Source organism: Schistocerca serialis, chromosome 5 (assembly GCF_023864345.2).
Source record: "Schistocerca serialis cubense isolate TAMUIC-IGC-003099 chromosome 5, iqSchSeri2.2, whole genome shotgun sequence".
NCBI classification, from domain to species: Eukaryota; Metazoa; Arthropoda; class Insecta; order Orthoptera; family Acrididae; genus Schistocerca; species Schistocerca serialis.
The window spans coordinates 112,159,206-112,185,370 of record NC_064642.1 but is presented as its reverse complement, the minus strand read 5'-3'; the positions used below and the strand labels follow the sequence as shown (position 1 = coordinate 112,185,370).

Below are 26,165 nucleotides of genomic sequence, written 5' to 3'. Positions count from 1 at the left end.
CAGGAAACTCCAGTGCCTGGACAGTGTAGTTTGCCTGCCACTTACAAATCTCACACTAGGACAGTGAATTTTACTGCGCTGAAATCAAGAGACAGTGAGAACATATTCAGTTTAGGTGCCTTTGATTTGTTTGGACTTAGCATCACAAACAAATGTACTTTCAGTGTCTGCTTTTGAATCAAAAGACAGTGTAGCTAGCTTGCTTAAAGAATTTCCTGAACTATTTTCAGAATGAATGGGAAAAGCTAATAACTTTTCAGTGCATGTTACATTATCATACAGTGCACAGCCTAAGTTTTTCCAGGCCCGCCCTGTTCCAATTGCTTTAAGAGACAAAGTAGCCAGTGAATTGAAAGAATTGCAAGATAATGGTAATTGCTCCCATTCAAGGCAGTCAATGGGCAAGTCCTCTCCTTTTGTTGCCTAAGCCTCCTCGTCACATTTGCATTTGTGTTGACTTCAAGTCTACAGTCAACCCACAAACAGTAGCTGATACTTATCCATTACCTTGCCCTGAGGAACTCATGAACAGGCTTGGCACAGGACATAACTTTTCTAAGATAGATTTGCGTGATGCCTACTTGCAAATTCCATTGGATGAAGAACCACAGAAAGTGTTTATTGTAAACACACACTTAGGACTGTTCGAGTATTTGTGCATTTGCCCTTCGGTAGTACTTCCACACCTCCCATTTTTCAAAGTTACTTGGAACAGCTGACTGTAAAAGTGCCAGTTTGTTCAAACTACCTTAGTGATATTGTCATTTCAGGTTGTACACCAGAGGAACACATTGCCAATTGGCATACCCTTTTTCGAGTGTTGCCGGAAGCAGGACTCAAATGTTGCCCCCAAAAAGTGAGACTTTTTTTTCAAACTGGACTACAGTACTTAGGTCATGTGATAAGCAATCAGTGTGTGCACCCCTTCCAATCTCATTTGCTTGCAATCCGTGCCTTGCCTGTTCCTTGCAATGTGTCTGAACTGCAGTCAGTACTAGGCAAGATGACATAATACAATTGGTTCATACTGAATGCTGCTCAGATTGCATCGCTTGCGTCACAAAAATGTACCTTTTGTGTGGACTAAAGACTGTCAAGACACATTTCAGGAACTCAAAAATGCCTTGCTTAGTGACAATTCTTTAGTGCATTTTGACCCTGCCAAGCCAGTAGTTATGCAAGTCGACGCTTTTTCTTACGGAATTGACGCTGTGCTTTTGCACAGAATTGGTGCACAAGAAAGAACTATTGTTTTTGCCTCAAAGTTGTTAATTCAAACTCAGTGCAATTATTCTCAAATAGAAAAAGAGGCTGTCGCTATTGTGTATGGTGTGACTAAATTCCATCACTATTTGTATAGTCACAAGTTCTTTTTAGTGATAGATCACAAGCCTTTGCAGTCTTTGTTTCATCCGTCAAAGCTGGTTCCTAAATGCTGCTCAAAAACTGCAACATTGGGCTTTGTTGCTTTTGCAGTATCAATTTGAAATTGTGAACAGACCTACTGCAAAGCATGGCAATGCAGATAACCTCCCAATTGGTCTGGACTCGGATTTTGGTGCATCTGCCGTATCTTGCTGCCAAATCGATGTGCAGGGCTCTGAATTGCTGTAATCTTTTCCCTTGAATTACAGACAAATTGCAGAGGCCACAAAAGCGGACCCCGATCTGAGGATTTTGTTGCATTACATTCGCACGTCTTGGCCTCACTCACGGAACAGTATTCAGAACTAAGTCATGTGCCTATACCTTGAAAATCGGCATAACCTTTGAGTTCAACAGGGTGTGATTCTAGTTGAAAATGACAATGGGCAATCAAGTGTGCTTATTCCCAAAGTGTTACAAAAGGATATGTTTCAATTGCTCCACCAAGGACATTGGGGAATTGTTCGCGCTAAGCAGTTAGTGTGACGGCACTGTACTTGGCAAGGGACGGACACCCATACGAACAGATGACATCACAGTGACGTGCATGTGCGGAAAACCAATCCACTCCACCACAGACATTCTCAGCTTGGCCTAAGACTCAATCCCTATGGCAACGAGTACACATAGACTTTGCAGGACCATTTTGGAACACTCGGCACATAGTAGTAGACTCTTTCAGCAACTACCCATCTGCAGTGCCTACGGCTTCTACCACATCACGTAGCACCATTCAAGTATTGTCCTCCATATTTTGCATAGGTTTGCCAGACGTACTTGTGTCAGACAATGGACTGCAGTTCACATCCCGTGATTCTGGACAGTTTTGTGAACGAAATGGCATTTGTCATCTAATAAGTGCTCCTTTTCACCCTCAGTCCAACGCAGCAGCAGAATGCTTCATACACACTTTTAAACAGCAGATCGTGAAGTTTTGCACTTCCCACACACGGGAACAGGCACTGCAACTCTTTCTCACTGCCTATCGCTCCCTCATATGAGACAGACCATCACCAGCGGAACTTCTGCATGGCCGCCGCTACGCTATCGAATGCTGCTCCACTTGCTACATACCCACCACAGCATCCGGTGCCACCAATGGTCCGCAAGTTTTGCTTTGCGTTGTGCAATCTTGTTCTTTTCAAGGTTGATGGCAACTGTGGGCACTGTCAAAGAGGTGTGATCCAGGAACACATTGGCTCTTTTATGTACTTGATTGCAGGTCCGATGGTTTGCAGCGCCACCACCAGAACCAAATTCGTGGGTGTCATCTGCCCTGTGATTCTGCTACTCTTCTTCCCCCAGATTCATGGCCTACAGAACCGAGTAGCCTTCACAGCCAATTGCTGATGCCACCAGGGCATCCCAGGAGGAGTGTATGGATGATGTGGCCTCGCCCCTGCCATCCCCGCTTGCCAACCTGATGGATGTGGACCCATCGTCACCATTGCCATCACCACCCCCACCCCAGGACACGCCCTCAGGCCTTGACTTGTGCCCAGGCAGCAGTTTTCTGAAGGATGTTCCTGTTGCCTTGCAAGCCAGATGGTGGGGTTTGGTCGGAGTATGCAGTCCTCCACAGTCACGGCTCCTGGCTCATCTCTACATCCAGCATCCTGCCTCTCCCCCATTGTCATCCACATCCTCTCTACATGACAATGGTGTGGCATTTCAGAGGTTGGGGGGGGGGGGGGGGGGGCAATGTGCTGGTGTAAGCTGTCGTCAGCAAATCAGTCAGCAAAGATGAAGTGCGAAGATCAATTAGTAGGTGCTGGATCAAGCATGCCTATCACAAGAGAGGCCAGAGACATTCCCATAAGCAATATCAATACGCCATCAACATCATCTCAACAGCATGTATTTAGGTCGCCACCGCTAACTGTAGGGCCTCACTCACCCAGTCATCCAGTTTGGCGTCTGTCAATTACTCACAGAGGGGGTTTAGTTAATCACAGGCTACGATAGTGCATAGTGACCAACTTAGTGACTACAACAGGATTATTACCGATGAGCTTGTACCACAAACATGAACTCTATTCAAGTTACATAAATGTTCCAGTTTATGTGAATAAAGAATCGTATTAATCCACCAGTGCATCTGTGTTGTAGAAAGAGGACATCAGCCACCCATAACAACATTCCCCCATTGCTTCCTTGTGGTACAATACTCTGCACTAAGATCCTTCCCACTCCTCCTAAAGTGTAGTTCCATAATCCCCTTAACCTCCACAATGTGCTTGTCCATGCCTACACCTCTCCCACTACCAACATCTTGGTACAGGGATCAAGGTGTAATATCTGCCCAATCCATCGACCCATCACTTCCTACTTCAGTCTTGTCACAGGCTTATCCCACACTGTCCATGGCTGAGTAACCTATGAAAACAATGACCTCACATACCAGCTCTGCTGAAAATGCTGCACGGCTTTTTATGTTGATATGACTACCAACCAGCTGTCAACCAGGATGGATGGCATTAGCCAAACTGTTGCCAAGAACAATGTTGACCAACTGGTGGCACAACTTGCAGCCAAGCATAACCAGCTCAATTCCAATGGCTACTTCGCAACGTGGGCCATTTGGATCCTTCCCCCCCCCCTCCCCCCCCCCCCCTGCCCCAACAACTTCTCTGAACTACGCAGATGGGAGTTTCTTTGCAACACGCACTTCACTCCCATAATTGTCCTGGCCTCAACTTCCATTAACACACAGTCACTACATCCACCACCCAACAGCTCCCCCTTCCTCTGTTGTGTCACCCCCTGCCAAGTCAGATCCTCATGTCATCTTCAGTGTGTGCTGCCCACAACTGGCTCTGACAACTGTGCATCACCCGCCCTCCCACTTTCCTAGCTTGCAAACCAATTGCCTCCCTCTGAGCCATTAGCCACTCACCCCCAATCCCTTTCCCTGACTCCCGCCTCTCTCCCCCTATATGCACCCCACCTGCCAGAAACCTCCCAAAAACAGTCTACCTGTCGAAATGCAACACTGGTAGTGTGCTTTCTGCTGGCAGCATGTAGTGGCATAGGTGTGTGTGTGTGTGTGTGGGAGGGGGGGGGGAGTAAGGGGGGGGGGCACGTGCAGAGAAGGATTATTCCAAAAGCCAGCAAATTTTCTTTCTTTTTGTTTTTGCCTATTGGTGACCTCAATCCTTTAACCCAAAAGAATATATATGCCATTTATTGGAGTTACAACTTTTATGTCGGAGGCTAAGAACTCAACTTGTGTCCAGCTCTCCAAGTTGTTAAGTTGCAAACATATGAAGCTGTTGCACTTTTGAGACAATGTAGGGTAGTAGCAAGGGAATTCTTCCTGTCTGTTAATGAAAGTCTCATACATGTTGAAGCATTTCGATTCCAGCATACTCAAAAACTACAGTATCGACAAAGTTCTGTCCAGCTGCACTGACATGGTTGTAATGCAAGTTATGCAGAAAGTGAAAGCCATGAGAAATCAAGAAACTCAAATGTGGAAATATCTACATTCACATAACAAATATTTTTGTTTGAGGAATCTGTAGAACATTAAATTTAGAAGAAGGGCTAACTCAGCCACAAATTCTGTAAGGAATGTAACAGACATTCCATTGGCCCCTGGGGCCTTGTTTATCCTTGTCCATGCCTATTCCAATCCTGCTCCCCGCCCTCCCCCCCGGATCACTTCATTGAGAATGACCCAGGTGCAAGACCAGTTCCATACACACACACACCACCTCCTATGACATCCCAGTCACAGGAATTTCCTATCCAATAAAAGGCAGGGACACATGTGAAAGCAGCCATGTTATAAACCATTTAGATAAAAAAATCTACTCACCAAGCGGAGGCAGAAGACACACATAAAAGAGGGTTGTAATTAGGCAAGCTTTCGGAGCCAGTGGCTCCCTCTTCAGGCAGACGGGTTGAAGGGGAAGGAAGTAGGGTGAAGGAAAAGGACTGGAGAGGTCTAGGAAAATGGGTAGATTTTGGGAAAGTAACCCAGAACCGCAGGTCAGGGGAGACACTGCCGCTGCTTGGTGAGTAGATTTTTTATCCATCCAATTAAATTATTTTGTCAAAAATTGATTGTGTTTGTTGTTATATTATCACATCTTATAAATCAGTTACACTGCAATTACTGGGCAGCATTCTAAGTGGGCATGACAGAACTAACCACACGAATGCCAAACTGCAAAAATGACCATCCACTGCCAGACATGATATGCACCACAACACAAATGACTTTAATAGCTGCTTCACTATGCAAGCCATTTGGATATTCCTTTCCAGTACGAATTTCTGTGAACTCCTCAGGTTTGAAATTCTCTCTCCAGTACATACTGCATCCCCTCATGATCCCTCATTTGCCTGCTCCCTTCGCCCTCTCCTCTTTCTATATTTCTTATATCCTCTTTACCCCCTCAGAACTCCATTTGTTTTGTGCTATCTGCCATTCCCTCATCTGACAAACTATTCAACAACCTCCTTGCTTCGTGCGTCCTTTCCTACACATTCCACAGCCCAAGCAATTTTTCTCAATAATCAGTGTTGCCGTGGCCTCCATAGAGTGCGTTTGGGTGTCTGTGTGGTTGTGCGAGTGAATGTGTATACTTTCTGGTAAAAGTAAAATGAGAGCTCAAGAGCTAGTGAATACGGTTTCCTGTTACACATATCTATGAAGCACCCATCAGTCTCTGTAGGTGAGTGGTTGCTGCTCCATTGTTGTATCCAATCAGGAATTTTTATTATTGCTATATCTGAAATGTTTGTACCATTAACAGCAAATCTTCAAGACAGTAATGTTCCAAGTAAATTAAGAAACTTCTAGCAAAGTACTATGAAAGTATCAAGTCTGAGTCATAAAAATGGTTTTTTCATCATATACTGAAGCAATTAGATGTACAGAAAAAACCCTAATGTTTATGCCATTAACTTTCCAACCCATAGCATAAATAAATGGCAGAATGGGTGCAGCACACACAAATGGCCATTCATATGTTGGACACAAAGAGAAAGCAAGAGTCCATCTCTGATAGTGATCCATCATTTGTGAAAGTGAGGAAGTAGTTTTCTGGTGTAGTGAATGACAAAATCATCAAGAGTGACAATGTAACTCAATTCATATGTTAACACTTGAAGAACTGTGAAATTCTTACAGTTGAGGAACAGGTGAAAAGTGAAAGGGAGGAGTATGGTGGGGAAATAAAAGGAATCTGTTACACAAAAAAGAGACCAAAGCATAATTGAATGTGGAATTATTGTATATGTACACAATAACAAAAATCCAGTAGTTGATGTTCATTTCAAACAGCAGGATGTTAGAAACAAAAATTTAACCTAGATGTGTATTTTTTCCTCACCACTGTATAATAATTTAATAAACTAGGTCAAGAAATTATACATGATGAGAAATATAAGCCAATCCACTATACTGAAATAAAGAATATAAATATACATTTTAAAGTGTAAAGAGTATCTTTACAAACAGCACATTACCTAAGCCAGAAAGGCGCTGATGCTCCACAATGAAGGATGTTCCTACACAGAATCCACCAATTGTGCCTAATGTCCATTCCATGCTACACATTATCAGGTCAACATCTGCAAGCTGTAACAGGAGAAAGATATAACTCACTGTAATGTGTGTCAACACTATAATCTATTAATGAAGATGCCTAACAAAGATTACTATGACATTTAAACAACACAAATTCTGACACACAGTAAAATTATATGAAATTATATTTTCAGATGGCAATTTGTTTCCACCTTCAATCTCTTCATTTCCTCACCATTATTTAAGCCTTTGTGTTCTTCTCACCAGTTTCTTACCTATCAATATTTCACTTTTCATCATTCAATCATTTTTATTTATTTTGAATCTTTTTTGCTGCATTTTCCAAGTTTTGTTATCCTTTCTTTTTTTTGTTCTTCCTACATTCTAACTTGTTTGTTCTATTTCAACATCTAAATACCAGCGCATCTCCAGTACACTATCTGATCAAAAGTATTTGGACACGTATTAGAGGACATTAATATCCTTTATGACAGTTTGAACTCTGCTGGGGACACTTTCAATTACGTGTCTTAATATTTGTAGAAGTCTAGCAGCTCATTCTTCCTCAAGAGCCAAAACCACAAAAGGTAAAAATGTTGGTTGCTGTGGTCGGGAGCGAAGTCGATGTTCTAACTCATCCCATTGGGTTCAGGTTAGGACTCTGGGAAGGCCAATCCATTCCAGGAATGATACTGTCCACAAATATTTTTTTTTATATAAATACTGCTTTGTGACGGTGCACTGTCATTCTAATATAAACTCTCATCATCTCAGAATTGTCCGTCTATTTGCGCAGTACACAATGCTGTAAAATGTATTCATATCCCTCTGTATTTAGCATTTTTGTATGTGTAATATGGAGACCATACCTTGGCTACAACTGTAATCCCCCCCAACTCCTAGCCTGTAACACCAACTCCTCTGTACATCACTGCTGACACTACACATTATGGCAGATAACATTCTCCAGGCATTCGTCAAACCCAAACCCTTCTACTGGATTGCCACAGGGTACAGCATGATTCATCACTCCAAATTACTTGTTTCCAGTCATCCACTGGCCAGTGGCGTCACTCTTTGCACGACCTCAAATGTTGCTCCACTTAGCACTGATTACAGAAATCTGTGGCTTATTAGGAACTATTATGCACAGTCATTGTGCGAGCTGGACTACAGATAGCACTTTGGAGCTCATGAGTGATTCCTTCCAATAATTTCAAGTGATTTTTTAAAATCATCCTCCGCAATGTTCATCCATCAGTATATGAGATCAGCCCAGTCTTGGTTTAGCTGAGGTTGTTCCTTGATGTTTCCGCTTCACAGTCGCATCACCAACAGTCAACTTGGGAAGCTTTAGAAGGGTAAAAATGTCTCTGAAGGATTTGTTACTCAAGTGATATCCAATGACCAGTCCATGTTCAAAGTTACTGAGCTCTTCTCAATGAACCACTTTGCTGTTACTGCTTATCTGATGACAACACAATACTCCCCATCTCCTTTATACTGGTGCGTCTGCCTCTCGTGACATCTAGTGGTCAATGCTGCATTACATGGAGTGTCCAAATACTTTTGATCATATAGTGTACATTACTTTTCCTAGTCTTTCCTTCTCTTGTCTTTCATCTGCTGATTTTCTCACTTGCTTACTGTTCCCTATGTCACTTTTGTAAACAGTACTTAAATTTTCTATTCTCATCTGTTGCATTCACAGCTAACGGAAGTCTTATCACTTAATGTGTGACTGTCCCTTGATTTGGTTTCTGAGTTAAGTTTCTTAGCTATTTCTTAAAAAATTTCCTTTCTCCTCCTTTTATTTTATCATACCTATATCTAACTCAAGAATTTTTAACATGTTTTGTTAACCTGAATATGTGTAGTAGTATTCTACAGCATTTCAATCTAATTTGGTACATAAATGATTTTATTATTTTTACTCTATGAAATATGTTGAGACTCAGTTTTCAGCAGCATCAGCCTGGGCACCTACAATGGTGCTTTACTGATATTTATAGTAGTTGTTCTTCAACAGTGAAGAGAGAAAGAGATAAATAGCGCCCACACTTAAAAAAAAAAACACACGCACACACGCACACACACACACACACACACACACCACATTTGGCTCCCAATATCAACATCATTTAGTATCACCTAACCCTAATCACACAGCTTACTCACAATTCTCATGGACTTTTCTTCTCATTCCATTATTTCCAAGCATGTTGCACACATGTTCACTTTCGTTCTGGATATACCGTCCATCACTCATTTATTATGTATTTCAAATAAAATGAAAGAGAACACTATATCTACAGTAATTATTGATCTTGTTTGTTATTTTTCAGCTACCAAGGCTGTTGTCAGACAAGTATTCTCCTCAAAGAAATAGCACTGTGGTGAACAATTCTGGAAAAGATGTTACAACTGAAAGAAGTGTGGCAAAAACTCAAGAGTAAAAGTTAACTTTGATTACCCCAAAATCATAAAACAAATACACGCGCACGCACGCGCGCGCGCACGCACGCACGCACGCACGCACACACACGCGCGCACACACACACACACACACACACACACACACACACACACACAGAGAGAGAGAGAGAGAGAGAGAGAGAGAGAGAGAGAGAGGGAGAGGGAGAGAGAGAGAGAGAGAGAGAGAGAGAGAGAGAGAGAGATAGAGAGATAAGTGTATTCGTGTCGTATTAATATAAATAAGTCCCCCTAACGTGAGGTTTAAACCTTTCAAATGTGTTGTGGAAATAAACTGAACAGTGAATCATAACAGCGCAAACCTGTTGTTTCATTCAATATCTTTGATTCAACAATTGAAATATCACAAAAACATTTACACTGAATATAAATGAAAAAGATTGTGGATGAGGAAAAGGGCGGGGTGGAGGAGAGGCAGGGCATAAATCATCATGAGTCAAATCATACCATAGACAAAAATCATGCTACCATAAAATCCAAATTCGTAAATAAGTGTAATGCATCTTGTTTTTAACAATCATGTTCTTTGTATACTTCATTGACAGATTTTTTGAAGGAAAGAAATTTGGTTGTCTTTCCCCAAAATAATTATAGCTGTTATGCTTTACAAATGTTAATTTTAACCTGCATTAACTATAATATTAAATTTGTGATCCTGTATTTGTCACTTCCATCATCTGTTGTCCCCATTTATGCTACATTATAATGTTTGGTTAACAACAGTTACAGTTATTCTAGAATGAGTTCATCTGTCAGAAGGGGCATACATCAAAAGAAGACTCATGGATGTCTTTCTATAAATTATTAAGTACAGAATGTTTAGCAAGACTGAGTGAAGAATAATTTAATACAAAGATGTAATGCTATTTCCTGGCTTAATGCTATCTAATGGCTTATGCCTTTCTGCTGCAAATGATAAAGCATAAATTTAATTTGTAATGGTATAACAGAAGAAAGATTTTTTTGAGAGCTAGCAAGATTCCTAACCTTTTTAAGTGTCTACTGATGACTCAACATCTCAAATATTTGGTGAGTTGTTAGCTTCACTCCTTCTATTATGTATATTCCCTCAAGCACCTTACATTGCCATATTATTGTTCAGTTTAATGCTTTTCTGATGTATCAGTGTTAGTCTACTTACAAAATGCCTACAAATTGTTCACATTTTCAGCCTAAGGATGGATGTTCTATTGATTTCTAAATGATGGACAGTGTATAACAACTTGCAACTTTATCAACAACTTTCTGTGGACTAGTAGCGTTACCATGTGTGTTGAAGTAGGTAAGTACTGGTATATAAAAGCAGGAGTCGCTCACAGTTAGAAGCCCTGAGCTGGAGCCATGCCAAAAGATACATTAAAATATATTTTCCAATAACGTATTACAGAATTTAGATCATTTGGAAAAACAGCTAGTAGCTAAAGCTACACCTTGACATGAACTCAGCTTTGTGTGACAGGGGTTTGGAGCCTTGGGTTCTACGTGGTAGGTCTCTTATGAGCCCCTACAAGTCTTAACAGTCATAGCCTAAGGTACTCTACCAACCTTGATATGCTTTTCATGTTCTGCTACGTACAAAGAAGGGGAATCAATAGGACTCCTGAACTTCCATCTCGAATCTCAATCTCTATATCGCTCTGTTAAGATGTGTTGCTTTATTAATCAATGTTTAATACTCATGTTTTGATGGTGTTGCTTCTTGCAAAGGAAATTATATCCACTGTAGTGAAGATGTCAAGTTTGTAACTGTCTCACAGGAGTACACTAGAATCTGTGGATATACAGGATGACCATAATTAAAGCTCCAGTTTCAAAAAGGCTGTAAAAAGAGAACCACTGCTCAGAATCAGATGTATTTGATGGGTGCATTATTGATATCAGGCAAAACAACATGGAACAAAACCATGTAAAGAAATTTTTAGCAATAGATGGTGCTGTAAGAGACTTAATACAAATGAGGTCGGCTTCAAATGACACATAAATCACAATACCATATATACTGTTCAATGTGCACTACCGCACAAGTCTGGCAGTCAACAGTTGTGCATTACTAGATAGGTAAGCCAATCTGCCATGGTAAGGTCATACCACATTGGATGGGAAAAATTAGTTTTTAACTGACCTGAGGCCAAAAACCACATAAAAAAAGAACAAAACAAAATGACACTTGTTTCTAATTGTGCTGGGGCCAAAAACTGCATAAACAGCAAAATGATGTTGGTTTGTAATTATTGTGAGATGGTACAAGACATGTTCAATATGTTGTCCACCATTTTCTGCACTAGTTGAAATTGAGAAATAACATGTTTCACAATAGATGGGAGGGACTCATGGGGTCACATTCAGAATGCATCATGGAATGCATTCCTTCAGTTTTAACTGGAGCACTGAACACAATATGTTTCTGATAACCCCACAGCCAGAAATCACATGGATTCAGATCAGGTGATCTGGATGGCCAGGCTGTAGAGAAATGATAACCGATAATTCTAGTATTTCTGAAATACCTCTGCAGCAGCTCCTTCATTCACTGTGCAAAGTGCAGAGGTGCGCCATCTTGCATAAAAATGACCCTACCAACACATCCTCCATCCTGTTGAAGGGTTGAAATGATGCTGGTGTGCAAAACACTCTCATGGTGTTTACCCTCTGCCAATTCCACTTCAAAAGAACCTGTCTTTGCAAACTTTGCAATGATTTTCTCCTGGCTCTTAGCAGACATCAGACCAATGCGTTTTTTCATACCCTTTGAGTGTCTAGAACTCCTGCAGAGTTACTGGCACACAGTCACTCTTCTTGTAAAAGAGCTTTACCAACAGCGCGATCCTTCACGGAGACAGCCATGTTGGGCATCTCGGACGCAAAATGAGGAACTGCTGCACATTTGTTGATGTGGATATTCTGGTCCTCACAGTGCCATCTATTGGCATTTTTTCCCTAGTGTTTTGAAACTGGAACTTTACTTATGAACACCCTGTATTTGTCACGACATAGTGAAAGTTTCATGAATGATTACATCATGCCATTTTTTTTAACTGCTGAGAAATCTACATTGGACTGAAAATCAGATGATGCGATAATCCCAAAACAAGCCATAAGAAAAAGTTAAGAAATTCACAATAAACCAATTAAAATTTTTGAGTAACCTTACAAGATTTTTGAAGACTATTTCATAGTTTCCAAGAAGTTCCTTGCTTATAACTGTGTTTGTTTGATATAGTGCAAATTTCTTTTTATTACTTGAGGTGCATTTTGAAGGTTTCTTCACAATGGGTGTGTTAGATAGAACTGGCAAAAACATGTACTTTATGTAATAACTGATGTGGACAAAAGAATTAGTAGGGCTCTCGCACTTAAGAATTTGACCACACTGGTAACAGTTTCACAGATTTCTCCAGTATGGAAACCACAAGCTGCAACTGTGTGAAAGTGAAGTACACATGCAAGCCGCTTTTGGACATTTTCACCATGCAAGTCTAAGATATACAGGACAAATCATAGACAAAAGATTCTCATTAGTTATAAGTTATAATTTATAACTTGCAAAACAATACTCACATCAACTCCATAGTATTCCGTAACCCCTCTCCCATGTGCACCAAGTGTGCCAAAAGAAACACTTTCGTCTATGAAAATTCGTAATTTGTATCTTTTGCAAACTTCTATTAGCTCAGGCAGGGGACATATATCGCCCTGAGTTAAATATATTCCTTCAATTACTAAAAACTTTCTAGTTCTCTTCGCTTTTTTTGGATTCTGGAAAAAAAGAAATTTGATACATTAGAGTCATAAGTTTACTATTACACAATCTATATTACTAAACAGCTAACCCAGTTCTTCTAGCTGCACACTGCCTATCTCATAGCTTCCAGGTGCAACAAAATTTTGCTTTTCAATATTTCATGTAATTGTTGCCCAAATATAAAAAGCTGTCATAATCTACTCATTAAGAATTATAATCTTACGTTATAGGTTTAACACAGAAAGTAAAGTATTTAAGTTAGGAACTGTGTATAGGGCTTGAGGCTGTATAACTCACGGCATGTAAATTACCCAGACTGCATTCCGCCAGTATTTGGGAATGAGGGGACTTAGCAATCTCCAACACATAAGTTCAAACCTTTTCTAAGATTTTTCTTGCTGACACCCCCCCATAAAATAACAAAAGGAAAAAAAATTATTGCTTACTGCATGTTTGCTGTTCAAACAATGAAACTGCAGCATCAGGTACCATGTTTTAATTTATTACTTCTTTACTACTAACTCTGTTCACAACAAATTTTGCACAGTATCCACATATATCACTACATGTGCTGGAAAAATTAGCTATATACATGGTTTAGGAGTTACGACATCATAAATGTTGATACATGTGAAAACTATGTTTTGCTTAAAGCAGAGCACATATTACCCAGAATATATTCATCCAGTGTTTCATAATGAGAGCACTTATTGTGTTCCAACAAACTTTAAATGTAATTTAAAACCTTTTCCAAACTACTACTCACTTACACACTTAACACCAAATATGTTACACATTAACTTCTTTGTAAAGAATCAGAGATTTGTAGCTCTTTTATACATGGGAGTTCAATTCTCTAAATACTGGTGTGCATGCAAGATAAGATCAATGGATGCTTACCAGGAATCTATAGAAAGAGGCTCTGGAAAGATTTCAATGATACTATCAAAGCACAATAATGCATTTCGCAGTGGGGAAAGTGGGGAGGGGAGGGGGGGGGGGGGGTAGAATGAGTAGTACATCCAACTTTTAAATGCAATTTGTAATATTCATCTCATCTTAGGTTTATCATGACTTCTGGAATCTCATCATGCTGACAAGAATTACTTGCTGTGTAACAAATATGAATCCATCTATGTAAACCAGTCAAACTGCAGTACCGGTACAAAACAGTTGGCCGAGGCAATGTGGGCATGTTGGTGTATGGCAGTGTATTCTGTCTGTTCTGTTGTAACCCTACACAGTGAGCGTGGGCACAATTAAATAGCACAAGCCTCTGCTTCTGGCCTAAAGAGGCTATCTCACATCAGCATAGATGGTGCAGCAAGCACTGCGCCATATGCAAAACAGCCTTACATAAACCGGCACGCCAGCCCTCAGTCACATTAATGTTTGTGTAACAAATGTACACTTCACTGTTAGACTGTGCCATAACTGACTCCTTGATTTCCTAACAGCATTCAGTTGTTGTTGTTGTTGTTGTTGTTGTTGTCGTCTTCAGTCCTGAGACTGGTTTGATGCAGCTCTCCATGCTACTCTATCCTGTGCAAGCTTCTTCATCTCCCAGTACCTACTGCAACCTACATCCCTCTGAATCTGCTTAGTGTATTCATCTCTTGGTCTCCCTCTACGATTTATACCCTCCACGCTGCCCTCCAATGCTAAATTTGTGATCCCTTGATGCCTCAAAATGTGTCCTACCAACCGATCCCTTCTTCTAGCCAAGCTGTGCCACAAACTTCTCTTCTCCCCAATCCTATTCAATACCTCCTCATTAGTTACGTGATCTACCCACCTTATCTTCAGCATTCTTCTGTAGCACCACATTTCGAAGGCTTCTATTCTCTTCTTGTCCAAACTAGTTATCGTCCATGTTTCACTTCCATACATGGCTACACTCCATACAAATACTTTCAGAAACGACTTCCTGACACTTAAATCTATACTCGATGTTAACAAATTTCTCTTCTTCAGAAACGATTTCCTTGCCATTGCCAGTCTACATTTTATATCCTCTCTACTTCGACCATCATCAATTATTTTACTCCCTAAATAGCAAAACTCCTTTACTACTTTAAGTGTCTCATTTCCTAATCTAATTCCCTCACATTCAGTGCCTTAGTATATTTCTTCATATGGAAGTGGATTAAAGTTGGTTGCTGGGAATTCTGATATCGTGTTTGTGCAACATTATGATATTTTTCGCGATGAATGTGGTATCTGTTCTGCGTGTTTTCATTTCATGGCTCACTATGGCCAATTTGTCAGCAGAAGAAATTCATCAGTTTCTTGTTGAACAACAGCAAACTCTCACCAACTAGCAGCAGGCTCTCTCTGTGACAGTAAACAATTTTGCAGCATCTTTGACATGCCACAGTTCACTGCTTCTCACCATATGATGACTCTGCAGATGCATAAGAAAAACTCCTTCGGAAACATTTCAAAGCTTTTGGCATTGCCGACCCCAATGTGTGTAAGACTTTCTTTATGTAACGGATTTCTCCATGTGTTCATCACCTTTTGTATCAGCTAGCTCCTCTTCAGGAATCTTTCAATCTCTCCATTTATGAAATGTGTCAGTTGCTCTCTATGTATTAATGCAAACTTACTCATGATATTGCTGCTCGTGATGAGTTCTGCCACTGTAAAAAGCAGCTGCAGTCGCACAGTTTGTGCAGGGGAACATCAAAGGCTTAGCCATCTTCGAGTTTATTACTAAAGGTCACTGGGCCTCATATGCTGATTTTATGGTTCGTGATGTTGTAATATGCTTAGCCCCTGATACAGAAGTTCGTGAACACGCTTTACAATGTGAAAACCCGTCTCTCTCACAGAGGTTTTGAATACTGCCCAATCTTTCGAAGTGTCTAGGGAAGCAGAAAATCAGATAGTAGCTTGGTTTGAAGTAGCCGTTGCTTCTCCTCCTCAGCCACCATTGGTTAGTACATTGGGGGAAGATGACTTCTTGGCCATGCCATGATGCATGGGGGCAGTGCCGTGCTAAACAGCAACAGCAGTCAGTGTCACAATGGTAAATATGTACTCTTCTCACATCATTGCCTTATTGTTTTGTTCAACATGAGTGGGCTGTGTGCCCAAAGCGTTGGGTAACATGCAATTGTTGTAAAAAGGAAGGGACATATTGCTTCTGTGTGCAGCCCTCAACCTCCTCTATCAGAGATGAACATGGATGTGAACAATGTTTCCCACATGATGGCAGTCTGAAACAAACTTTATATTAAAGTATGTGTTATAAACAAGATGTTAAAAAATGCAAGTAGACAGAGGTGCAGTAGTGACTTTGTTACATTCTCAAACCTGTGTGGATCTTGGATCACAGGCATTGTCCCCTATCTCTCATTGGCTGATGAGTTATAACAAACAGCAAATACCCATATTGGGACAGTTTTCTACTCCTGTAGCGTATAAAGCGCTTGTTTAACCTTTGACATTTCTAGTGGTGGATAATGCCAAAACTGAAAACCACTTGGGTTAGTTGTCTTCAGAATTTTTGGATTCTCTTTCTGACAAAATACATCTGGTATGGGATCAAGTTCTGTACCAACAACTGTCATAGCTGTCTCCTCTAGTGAATAGTCTGCTCCATTGGTATTTGTCACAAAACCTAATGACAGCCTTTGGCTCTGTGGTGATTTTAAAAAGCCTGTAAATTTACAGTCTGTAACTGATATCTATCCCTTATCCTGTCAGGAAGAATTCTTAGCATGACTCTCCTGGAGCCAATATTTTTCCAAAATAGACTTGTCAGAAGCCTACTTACAATTGCATCTGGATGATGATTCCAAACATGGCCTCATAGTGCATACCTTCTTCGGGTTATAGCAATACCAGCACCTGCCATTCAGTGCAGCTAGCACCCCTGCTATTTTCCAATGATTTTTGGGGCAATTCACTGCCTCCGTGGCAGGGTACATTAACTAACTGGTTGATATTGTGGTCTTCAGTAACTCAACAGATGAACACTTGCAGAACCTTTGTGCCTTGTTCACAGTGCTGCAGGCCGTCGCGTTGAAATGTAACTTTGACAGATTACAATTTTTTCACCCTCTACTGTCTATCTCAATTTTGAAGTCTTGTACGCTGGTGTAACGCATTGACGCCATCATGCTGACACCACTGTGGCTTTGCTGCTGCATTCTACCAATGTCAAAGACTTGCAGGCCTTTCTCAGAAAGATTGCGTACTACCATAAATTTTTTCCTGATGTGGCCACAGTGGCTCAGCCCTTTCATGCTCTCTTACATAAAGGTGTTGCTTTTCACTGGCTGCCCAACTGTGATTGTGCCTTTACCCTGTTGAAGTCAAAATTACACTAGGCACCTTGTCTGGTTACCTCCCAACCAGCCAATATCTCATTTCGGCTGCAGACACCTCCCAGTATGGCCCTGGGACTGTATTTGTGCACAAAAAGTGGACAGTTCCAAACGCTCCATCTTCCAAAACCCTGAATAAGTTGCAACAGCACTACTCACAGATAGAAAAAGAAGCCCTTGCTGTTGTGTGCACACTAAAAAAATTTCATGTTTTCCTATAAGTTCTAAATTCAATTACTAATCATAAACTTCTGGTTTCTCTGTTCCATTCTTCGGCATCTGTTCTGGACAAAATGACCCATCACTTGCAATGCTGGGCTCTGTTTTTGTTGCACTATAACTACATTTTCACTCCATAGCACAACACGCTAATGTGGATGCTCTTTCTCGATTGTCGGCTGGACCCAATCCAGCATTTGATCAAGGTGCATTGCTGTGGTTTCATTTAGACGTTGACACCCGCAATGCCAAGAATGGTTTTCCCATTACCAGATGTCAGATTTTGGCAGCTGTCGCGACTGATCCTGTCTTAAGTCAGGTTGTTCAACTTATCCACCACAGCTGACTACAAGGCATGTTTTTTTTAAGTAAGTACCATTTTGAAATTAAAAAAAGATGTGCTAAGATATCTCAATAATTTTATTTTTACACGAAAGCCTGTACCTTAATCTACGTACTGACACCATTACAGTCTGATTTTCCTTGTTTACATTGTGTAATGAGTGTTTAAGATGCCTCCGATAATCGTGAGTCCCGCCGACTGTGAAGTACGGGCAGTTATAAGATTTCTTAGTGCTAAAGGCCTAAAAGCGATAGATATTCATCTGAGATCTGTGCAGTTTATGGAGAAAACATTATGAGTGATGGAATGGTAAGAAAGTGGATGAGAGCATTTAAACATGGCCGCACAAATGTGCACGATGAACAACGGAGTGGGTGTCCTTCGGTCGTTAATGAAAGTTTGGTGCAGGAAGTGGACAATAAGGTGAGAGAAAACAGATGCTTTTTCCTCCTTGCGAGATGACTTTCCTAATGTTTCTCGTAGTGTTTTGTATGGCATTGTGACCGAGCACTTGAATTACCAAAAATTGTGCACACGTTGGGTACCGAAAATGTTGACGGATGTGCACAAAACCAAACGTTTAGACAGTGCATTGACTTTCCCTGGGCGTACCACGACGACGGTCATCACCGTCTTAAGCCAAATTGTTACGGTCGATGAAACATGGGTGGCCTACATCACACCAGAATCAAAGCAACAGTCCATGGAAGTTGAGCAAGGGTATTGTTTTGCTGCAAGACAATGGCCGTCCGCATGTGGTGAATCAGACCAAAGATCTCATCACATCTTTTCGATGGGCAACTCTAGATCATCCTCCATACAGCCCCAATCTTGTGCCCAGTGACTACCATCTGTTCTTCCACTTAAGAAACATCTGGGCGGTCAGCATCTTCAAGACGATGACGAAATCAAAACAGTGGTGATGCAGTGGTTAACAAGTCAGGCAGCAGACTTCTATGAGGAGAGTATTCAAAAACTGATACAACGTTATGTTAAGTGCCTCAATATTGATGGAAATTATGTAGAAAAGTAGATTAAGGTACAGGCTTTCATGTAAAAATAAAATTATTAAGATATCTTAGCAAGTCTTTTTTTAATTTCAAAATGGTACTTACTTAAAAAACATGCCTCATAGATGAACTGCTGGGTCAGGTGTTGGATCTCTTGAGTAGTTATAATGCTCTCCATTCTTGATGGTGTCTTACTTGGTTGGTTTGTGGTATTAAAGGGACCAGACTGCTACGGTCATCGGTCCGGTGTCTTACTGTTGGCTACTGAAGAGTAGGCACCCAGGGTTGTGACCCTGTCCGCATTGTGCCAGGATGTCATGCATCGTCTCCACCTAAACCACTGGAGTGTTTCTCGTACAAAATTGCTGGCCTGCTGCCATGGGTTTTGGATGGTTATTGACAATTAGTTCATGAGTATTGTGTCAGCCTGCCTACAGTGTGGTATCCATCAAGCAGCACCTTTCCCCTCTCTTTCTCCATGACCACCTCCCCCCCCCCCCTCCCCCGCCCCCATCCGCAGTGCCCCTGGAAGTGTATTCATGCCCTTTTGCTGGTCCCTTCTTTAACTCCTTTTGGCTTGTTGCAGTGACACTTTCTCAAAATTTCCTTACATGTTTCATTGCTTGTCCACATCCACGGCAACTGAGGTCACGGCCCTCGCAAAGATTACAATTTACTCTTGCACTGGACAATAGCCTGTAATTTGTGTCTCAGAATTTTGAATATTTTTGTACAAAGAGTGGCATTTGGCACATTATGGCCTCTCCATTTCATACTCAGTCCAATGGTGATGCAGTTCAGATGGTCCGTATTTTCCAAACTTCTCTGCAGCTCCTGTCGATACTGCAGTTGCTGCCTTTGTCTTCTCTGCTGCCCCTGTCAACGAGTGCCTGCCTGGATATGGACATGGATATGATGCCTCCGTCGCTGGTGTTCCCTTACAATCTCTCGTGGGGACCTGTCCACACCAGTGTCATTTCAGACTGTTTTCTCTTATGATGGCACGACACCTGCCCCAGCAGTCGTCCTCTTCCGATGAATACATAGACATCTGCATGATGAACATTTATCCCCCAACAGGGGAAGGAGAGCACATAATTAAACAGCGCGTGCCTCCATGGCTGGCCTAAAGAGGCTGCCTCGCATCAACACAGATGGTGCAGCAAGCACTGCGCTGTGTGAAAAACAGCCTTATATAAACTGGTGCACTGGGCTCTCTGTCACTCTAAAATTTATAGGAAAAATTTATACCTCATTTTCAAAATGTGCCTTAATTGACTCCTTGGTTTTGTGTGGCTATACTGATTACTAAGTCGCTCAGTGTCTTAGTTACGTTCCTTCAAGTGTACGCAGATTAAAGCTGGTTGGCGGGAATTCTGGTATTGTGTTTGTCCAATGTCCTAATATGTTCCATTATTTCTGGCCTTCTCACAGTGCCTTGAAATAATCTGCACAGTTTTCTCACTTCTTTATAATAGGATATCACGGCCTTTCTGTTCCTGTCCTTGGCAGTACTTAAGAACAATTTTAAGATACTTTCTTTGGAGGTATCTCCATTCTACTTGTTTAATGATAAACATAGTACACAATCAGTAGCACATTGAAAGAATAGCAGTGCTATTTGCATTAAACACAAAAATTAGAATGACATACCAACCAACCAATACAAATTTAAAAAAAGCAGTCTGAAGGCCTTCCCTGCAAACAGCCGGACTAGGACTCAAGCTTGGACTTTCTTCTTATTGCAAACAATGGCCTTAATCATTAGTTTCTGCTGGACGAATTGTTGTTCTTGGCTCTTTCTCAATAATTCATCTATACAGTGAGTGGTAGTCTTGACTCATGTTTTATTCCATAAGGGTTTTCTATTATTGTACACATTAGAAAATTGACAGAAATAATCCCCTGGCATTCCAACAGAACAAAATTAGTACAAAACAATAATATGAGGAGTAATATATATTCACACCTTTATGTCTTCTTCATACTGAGCTCTCAAAAGCTGTTCCAAGTGCTCAACATCATTGTGTTTAAAGAACTGTATTGTACTTCGAGATGCATCAAGTCCTTTCTGAATAGCGAAATTCACACATTCATCCCTGAAATTATAATGTGTAATGAGTGACATTAGTGACACATAGCTAAGTGTGCTTTTAGAAAATAGCAATCAAAATTAAACATTCAAGAAAGGTATAAGAAGTAGCTGCTCTTCTTAGATTTTGGCAAAATGAAAACACACACACACATATACGTATGTTCATGGAAAGTCATACTTTTTCCAACAACATGCTTATTTCTTTATTTAATGTGCATATCAATAGTTTCGACATGTCACCTACAAACTGTAATTACTGGACAGCCATTCTGTCTCATAATTTTACACTTTTCTCAAGTGAGTGCTAATATTAATTCTACCATAACTTGAAACATTCATTTTTAGTGTTTATGTTAAGATATTCTTCAATGACTTGGAAGAGTTACCCAATTGAAAGTTCTTTAATTCCACCTACAAATTCATCACATTGCCTCCAAAACATTTAATATGTTCTGGCAGCTGCAATGAGTGAATCTTATATACAACGTTGAACTTGCAAAAATGTGTAAAACTGAGCATGTAGTGTAGATATGTCTTGCTCTACTCTTTAAATGACCATGTAATAAATTTTAGTGAACAAGATAAAAAGTAATTCACCTTCCATTTCACCACAGTTCAGAGTTAATTCATCGACTCGGATTTCATGTCTGAACCTTTCCTTCCTGGTATAACTAATAGTAATAGGATAGAAAGAATCATGCTTTCAGGAGTTTTATAATCAGAAACAGAACATTTAAAATGCAAATGACTGGAAAAACTTAAAACATAATGCTACTTCTTTCTAATTTATTACTTAAATATTATGAAATACAGGATATAGGAACAATGATGTATGTTGATGGAATCTGGCAATAAAAACACAATAATTAAACTAAAACAAGAGCTTTGCAGTTATAAACCAGAGTGCCTATTTTAAGGGGCTGAAACGATCCTTTTAGTAATCAGGACAAATCACCTGTAATCGTAATCATCGTCATCGTCATTAAGCTTCTTGACTCTTATGGTGTCATCGAGAAGTTATTTCTCCATCCATCTTTTCAGTGGTCAATGTAGCAATCTCACACCATTGGGGTGTAGTGTAACATGGATTTTGGGATCTTCCTTGAGCTCATTAGATGTAGATGTTTTCTCCAGTTGTTTGAATAGTTCAGAATATAATGTGTGATGGGTTCCTTCAACAAATCTTCGTTCCTTTTGTGATTACATTTGGTATACTCAGCTGTCTGTCTCAAGAATTTCATTTCATAGGCTGTTAAATCTTTTTGTATCTTTAGCCTTTATTGTCCAGGTGTCCTGCTAATAACGTCTTTCCTTCTCAAACTATCTGGTATGTCCCCCCTGATACGGGGTTCTGGATGACTTTCCCGAACTGTACCCTTTTACCTAAACCAATCCAGTCCTTTTCCTTCACCCCTCTTCCTTCCTCTTCAACTCTTCTTCCAGAAGAAGGAGCCACTGTCTCTGAAAACTTGTAAAAGTTAAATCACTGTGTGTGTGTGTGTGTGTGTTGGAGTTTTTATCTATCTGGTTTGGCCATTGTAGTGTCAATGGACACTACACACCAAGTAATGACCTGCCAGCCAAAATAATATTTGATAGATTTTTAAATACATTCTTGACCCTATTTAACCATAGTATTCCCATAAAGAAAACCAAAATAATGGACGGCAGCCACAAATCCAGTTCTCAAAACATGCAAAATATATGGTACACTAAACAGCTGACAGATCTAAAGAAACAAGTTTTGTTACTGTACAACATATACAATAGTATGAAGTCTGACTACGCCAAATCAGCCTATGTGGAATGCAGGAATGAATACAAAAAAGCCATCCTGCAAGCCAAAAATCCTACAATGCCAACAGCATACATAATTCCACCAATAAATGTGAAACTGCTTGGAAAGTAATTAACAGTGCTGCCACAGATAGTAAAAAAGACAAAATTAATATCCCACTTCAAACACTCAATGAGTTTTTTTTATTAATTCAGTGAAAGAAATAGGAGAGTCAATTATCTAACCAGACATTAGTCCATCAGAGTTACTCTCCCAAAATTGTGGTAGACAATCACTTAATACAAGCATGCTAACCTTCTCTGAAGTATCGCCTAAATTTGTACAAGGGGTCATAAAACAACTGAAATGATCTGATAGCTTAGATATATATGGCATATCATGCAACCTGCTAAAAAAATGTGTGTGATTGCATTCTGTACCCTTTAACCCATTGCATAAACAAGTGCTTACACTAGGGATGTTTTCCTGATGAGTTAAAACTGTCTAGGATCGTCCCAGTATACAATAGGGAGATAAAGACTCTCCATCTAGTTATACGCCTATTTCAATAGTACCTGCGTCCTCCAAGGTAATAGAATGCATCATGTACCAACAATTATCATCTCACTTTGAGTATCTAGGAATAATTAATGCTACACAATACCGGTTTAGGAAGAATCTGTCGACCATTGATGCAATCGACACGGTAGTCAGTTACATCCTCAAAGTTTTTGAGAACAAAGGCTTTGCTCAGGTCTCATTCTGTGACCAAGCAAGGCCTTCGAGTGTGTTGAGCACACGCCACTACTAGAGAAACTAGAATTCTACGGTATCAAAGGAAACAGTCTCAGACTATTAAAAGCTTATCTCAACAACTGTAAACAGGTAGTTTGTGTTGGTAAGGAAATGTCAAACATAGAAAATGTTAAAGTAGGTGTGCCTCAGGGATTTGTACTGGGCCCCTTCCTGTTTCTGATAATGATCAATGACCTCCCCTCGTTTATTAGATCCACCACTGTATTGTATGCAGATGATACGACTTTTCTTCATAGCAGTAACAATCTTAATGATCTTAAAACCTGTGCTGAAAATACACTCACTCACGTAGCAAATTGGTTCAGAGCAAACGGTTTCCTGCTAAATGAAATTAAAACTCAGCAGATAATCTTCACTCTAAGAGACAAGCCACTATCTGATGACACTAGTTCTGTTAAATTCCTGGGAGTTTATTTAGACGAAAAGTTATCCTGGGGCCAACATGTAAACTATATTAGTAGTAAGCTATCTAGAGTAATTTATTTATTAAGACAACTCAGAAATTGTGTACCTCAAACATACATAAGATCATCTTATTTTGCATTTTGCCAAAGTATAATATCCGATGGCATTATCTTGTGGGGTAACTGTAGTCATATACATGACATCCTATTATTGCACAAGAAAGCCATTAGGATAATTACAAATTCTTCACATAAGGCTCACTGCAAACCCTTATTTACTAAACAAAAAATTATGACAGTAATAAACCTCTATATACACAATGTCTTAATCTTTACGAAGAAGAACCTACAAGATGTGAAACGTAGGGAAAATGTACATTGTTACAACACAAGAAGCATCAAACACATATACACACCTTACCACAGATTATCAAAATCAATAAATAGCTATGAAGTCACAGAGCACAAACTATTTAATAAGCTGCCACATGCTATACAGGATATTCCTGAACATACATTCAAAGAAAGACTGCATGAATGGTTTGTTCCCCACCCGTTCTATGATATCATTGAATTCTTCAACTGTAAAATGCAGTAATCCAACAGATGACCCACTGTACATTTATTGTAATGTAAGCTAAAATATTTCAGTAATCAATACCTTATCACACTGTATTATAAATTGTATCTTCATTTGATGTTGTCAATTGCTGTAATGGCCTAAAGACAATAAAATCTTTATTATATTGTTATTATTATTATTATCCAATTACAAGGTCTTATATAAAGGTGTGTTTTGTGGCATTCCAGGACTATGGAAGGTTTAATCACATTATTAATGACTCCCATTCTTTTCGTATGCCTGGTTTTTCTCAAACAGACCTTACTTCATATTGGGTATTTTCCGCAGAAGCCCATAGTTTTCGTTTTTTAGGTTTTGATGTCTATGGTGTATTGCTTGGAAATAAATCTGTTAATAGTGTACAGAACACTGCAGGCCGCCATCTAAAGAGCCTACAAGAGCTAAATCAGCTGCAGAAAGTAGTAAGAGATCTAGCTTTGTTTTTCTGTTGATTTGAATGAAGCCGTGTGGCATTTGTCTTTACTCTTGGATGATTTTATGCATATAAATAATAAAAAAAAGTGTAGTGAAAGGCCACATCGCTGTCATTCTCCTGCATATAGTCTGCCCCACTCTGATAATTTGTCTTCTTACTTGACACAGATTAAATCTGTTCAGTAAATTTTGTATATACTATCAATAAGTTGCTGGGGAACATGATCATCTACCCGAAACTGAAATACATTTGTTTTCTATTGTCTTTATCAAAACTTTTGTGAAGTCAATGAAGGCAATGTGTGTTTCTACATTGAACTCTCCATGTTTTTCTATAAGCATTTTCAATTAAAAATAGGCATCACAGCATGACCTTCCTTTTCGAAAACCAATTTCCTCCTCACCCATGATGGTTTCATATTGTCTGTATAATTATTTTTCATGATGTTGGAAAAAATATTATATTTAAAGTTCAATAAGCTTATTCCTCAGTAGTTATCACAATTTTTCAGGTCTCCTTTTTTGAACATGGGAATAAAAATTGATTTAGCCAAGCTGTCAGGAATACATCTCCTGACCAAATCATACTGAATAAGTAATACACACGCTAAGTGCAAATAAGAAAACTGAGAAATATGCCAACATTTATTTGGATATGAAAAAAACATAGGATAAAATTTTATGGGAACATAAACAGAATGGAAACAACGAGATTAACTAAACAGGATGCTGAATTCTATGAAAGTCACAGTAGAGCTGAAAGTTCAGGAAAAAAAAGTGGATCTGTGCAGTAAAAGAAGATGTGAAAGAATCAGGTGTAACTCAAAATGGCACACCAGGCAAAAGAAATCTTAGTAGAAAAATTATGACTAGACATCTAGCCTGGTAGAAAAACCAAAGTAGACTGAAAC

At 39.8% G+C, this 26,165-nt stretch overlaps 1 protein-coding gene across 1 annotated transcript in view; it reads right to left on the bottom strand.

Moving 5' to 3' along the window:
• Nucleotides 1-26,165, bottom strand: part of LOC126480721 (serine palmitoyltransferase 1) — a 112,406-nt gene that overhangs the window by 17,580 nt on the left and 68,661 nt on the right. Inside the window, exons 6-8 of the mRNA XM_050103981.1 lie at nt 21,075-21,204; nt 13,016-13,213; nt 6,904-7,015 (exon numbers count right to left, since the gene is read on the bottom strand). Coding sequence (XP_049959938.1) covers nt 6,904-7,015; nt 13,016-13,213; nt 21,075-21,204 — 440 coding nt within the window. The remainder of the gene's footprint in view (nt 1-6,903; nt 7,016-13,015; nt 13,214-21,074; nt 21,205-26,165) is intronic.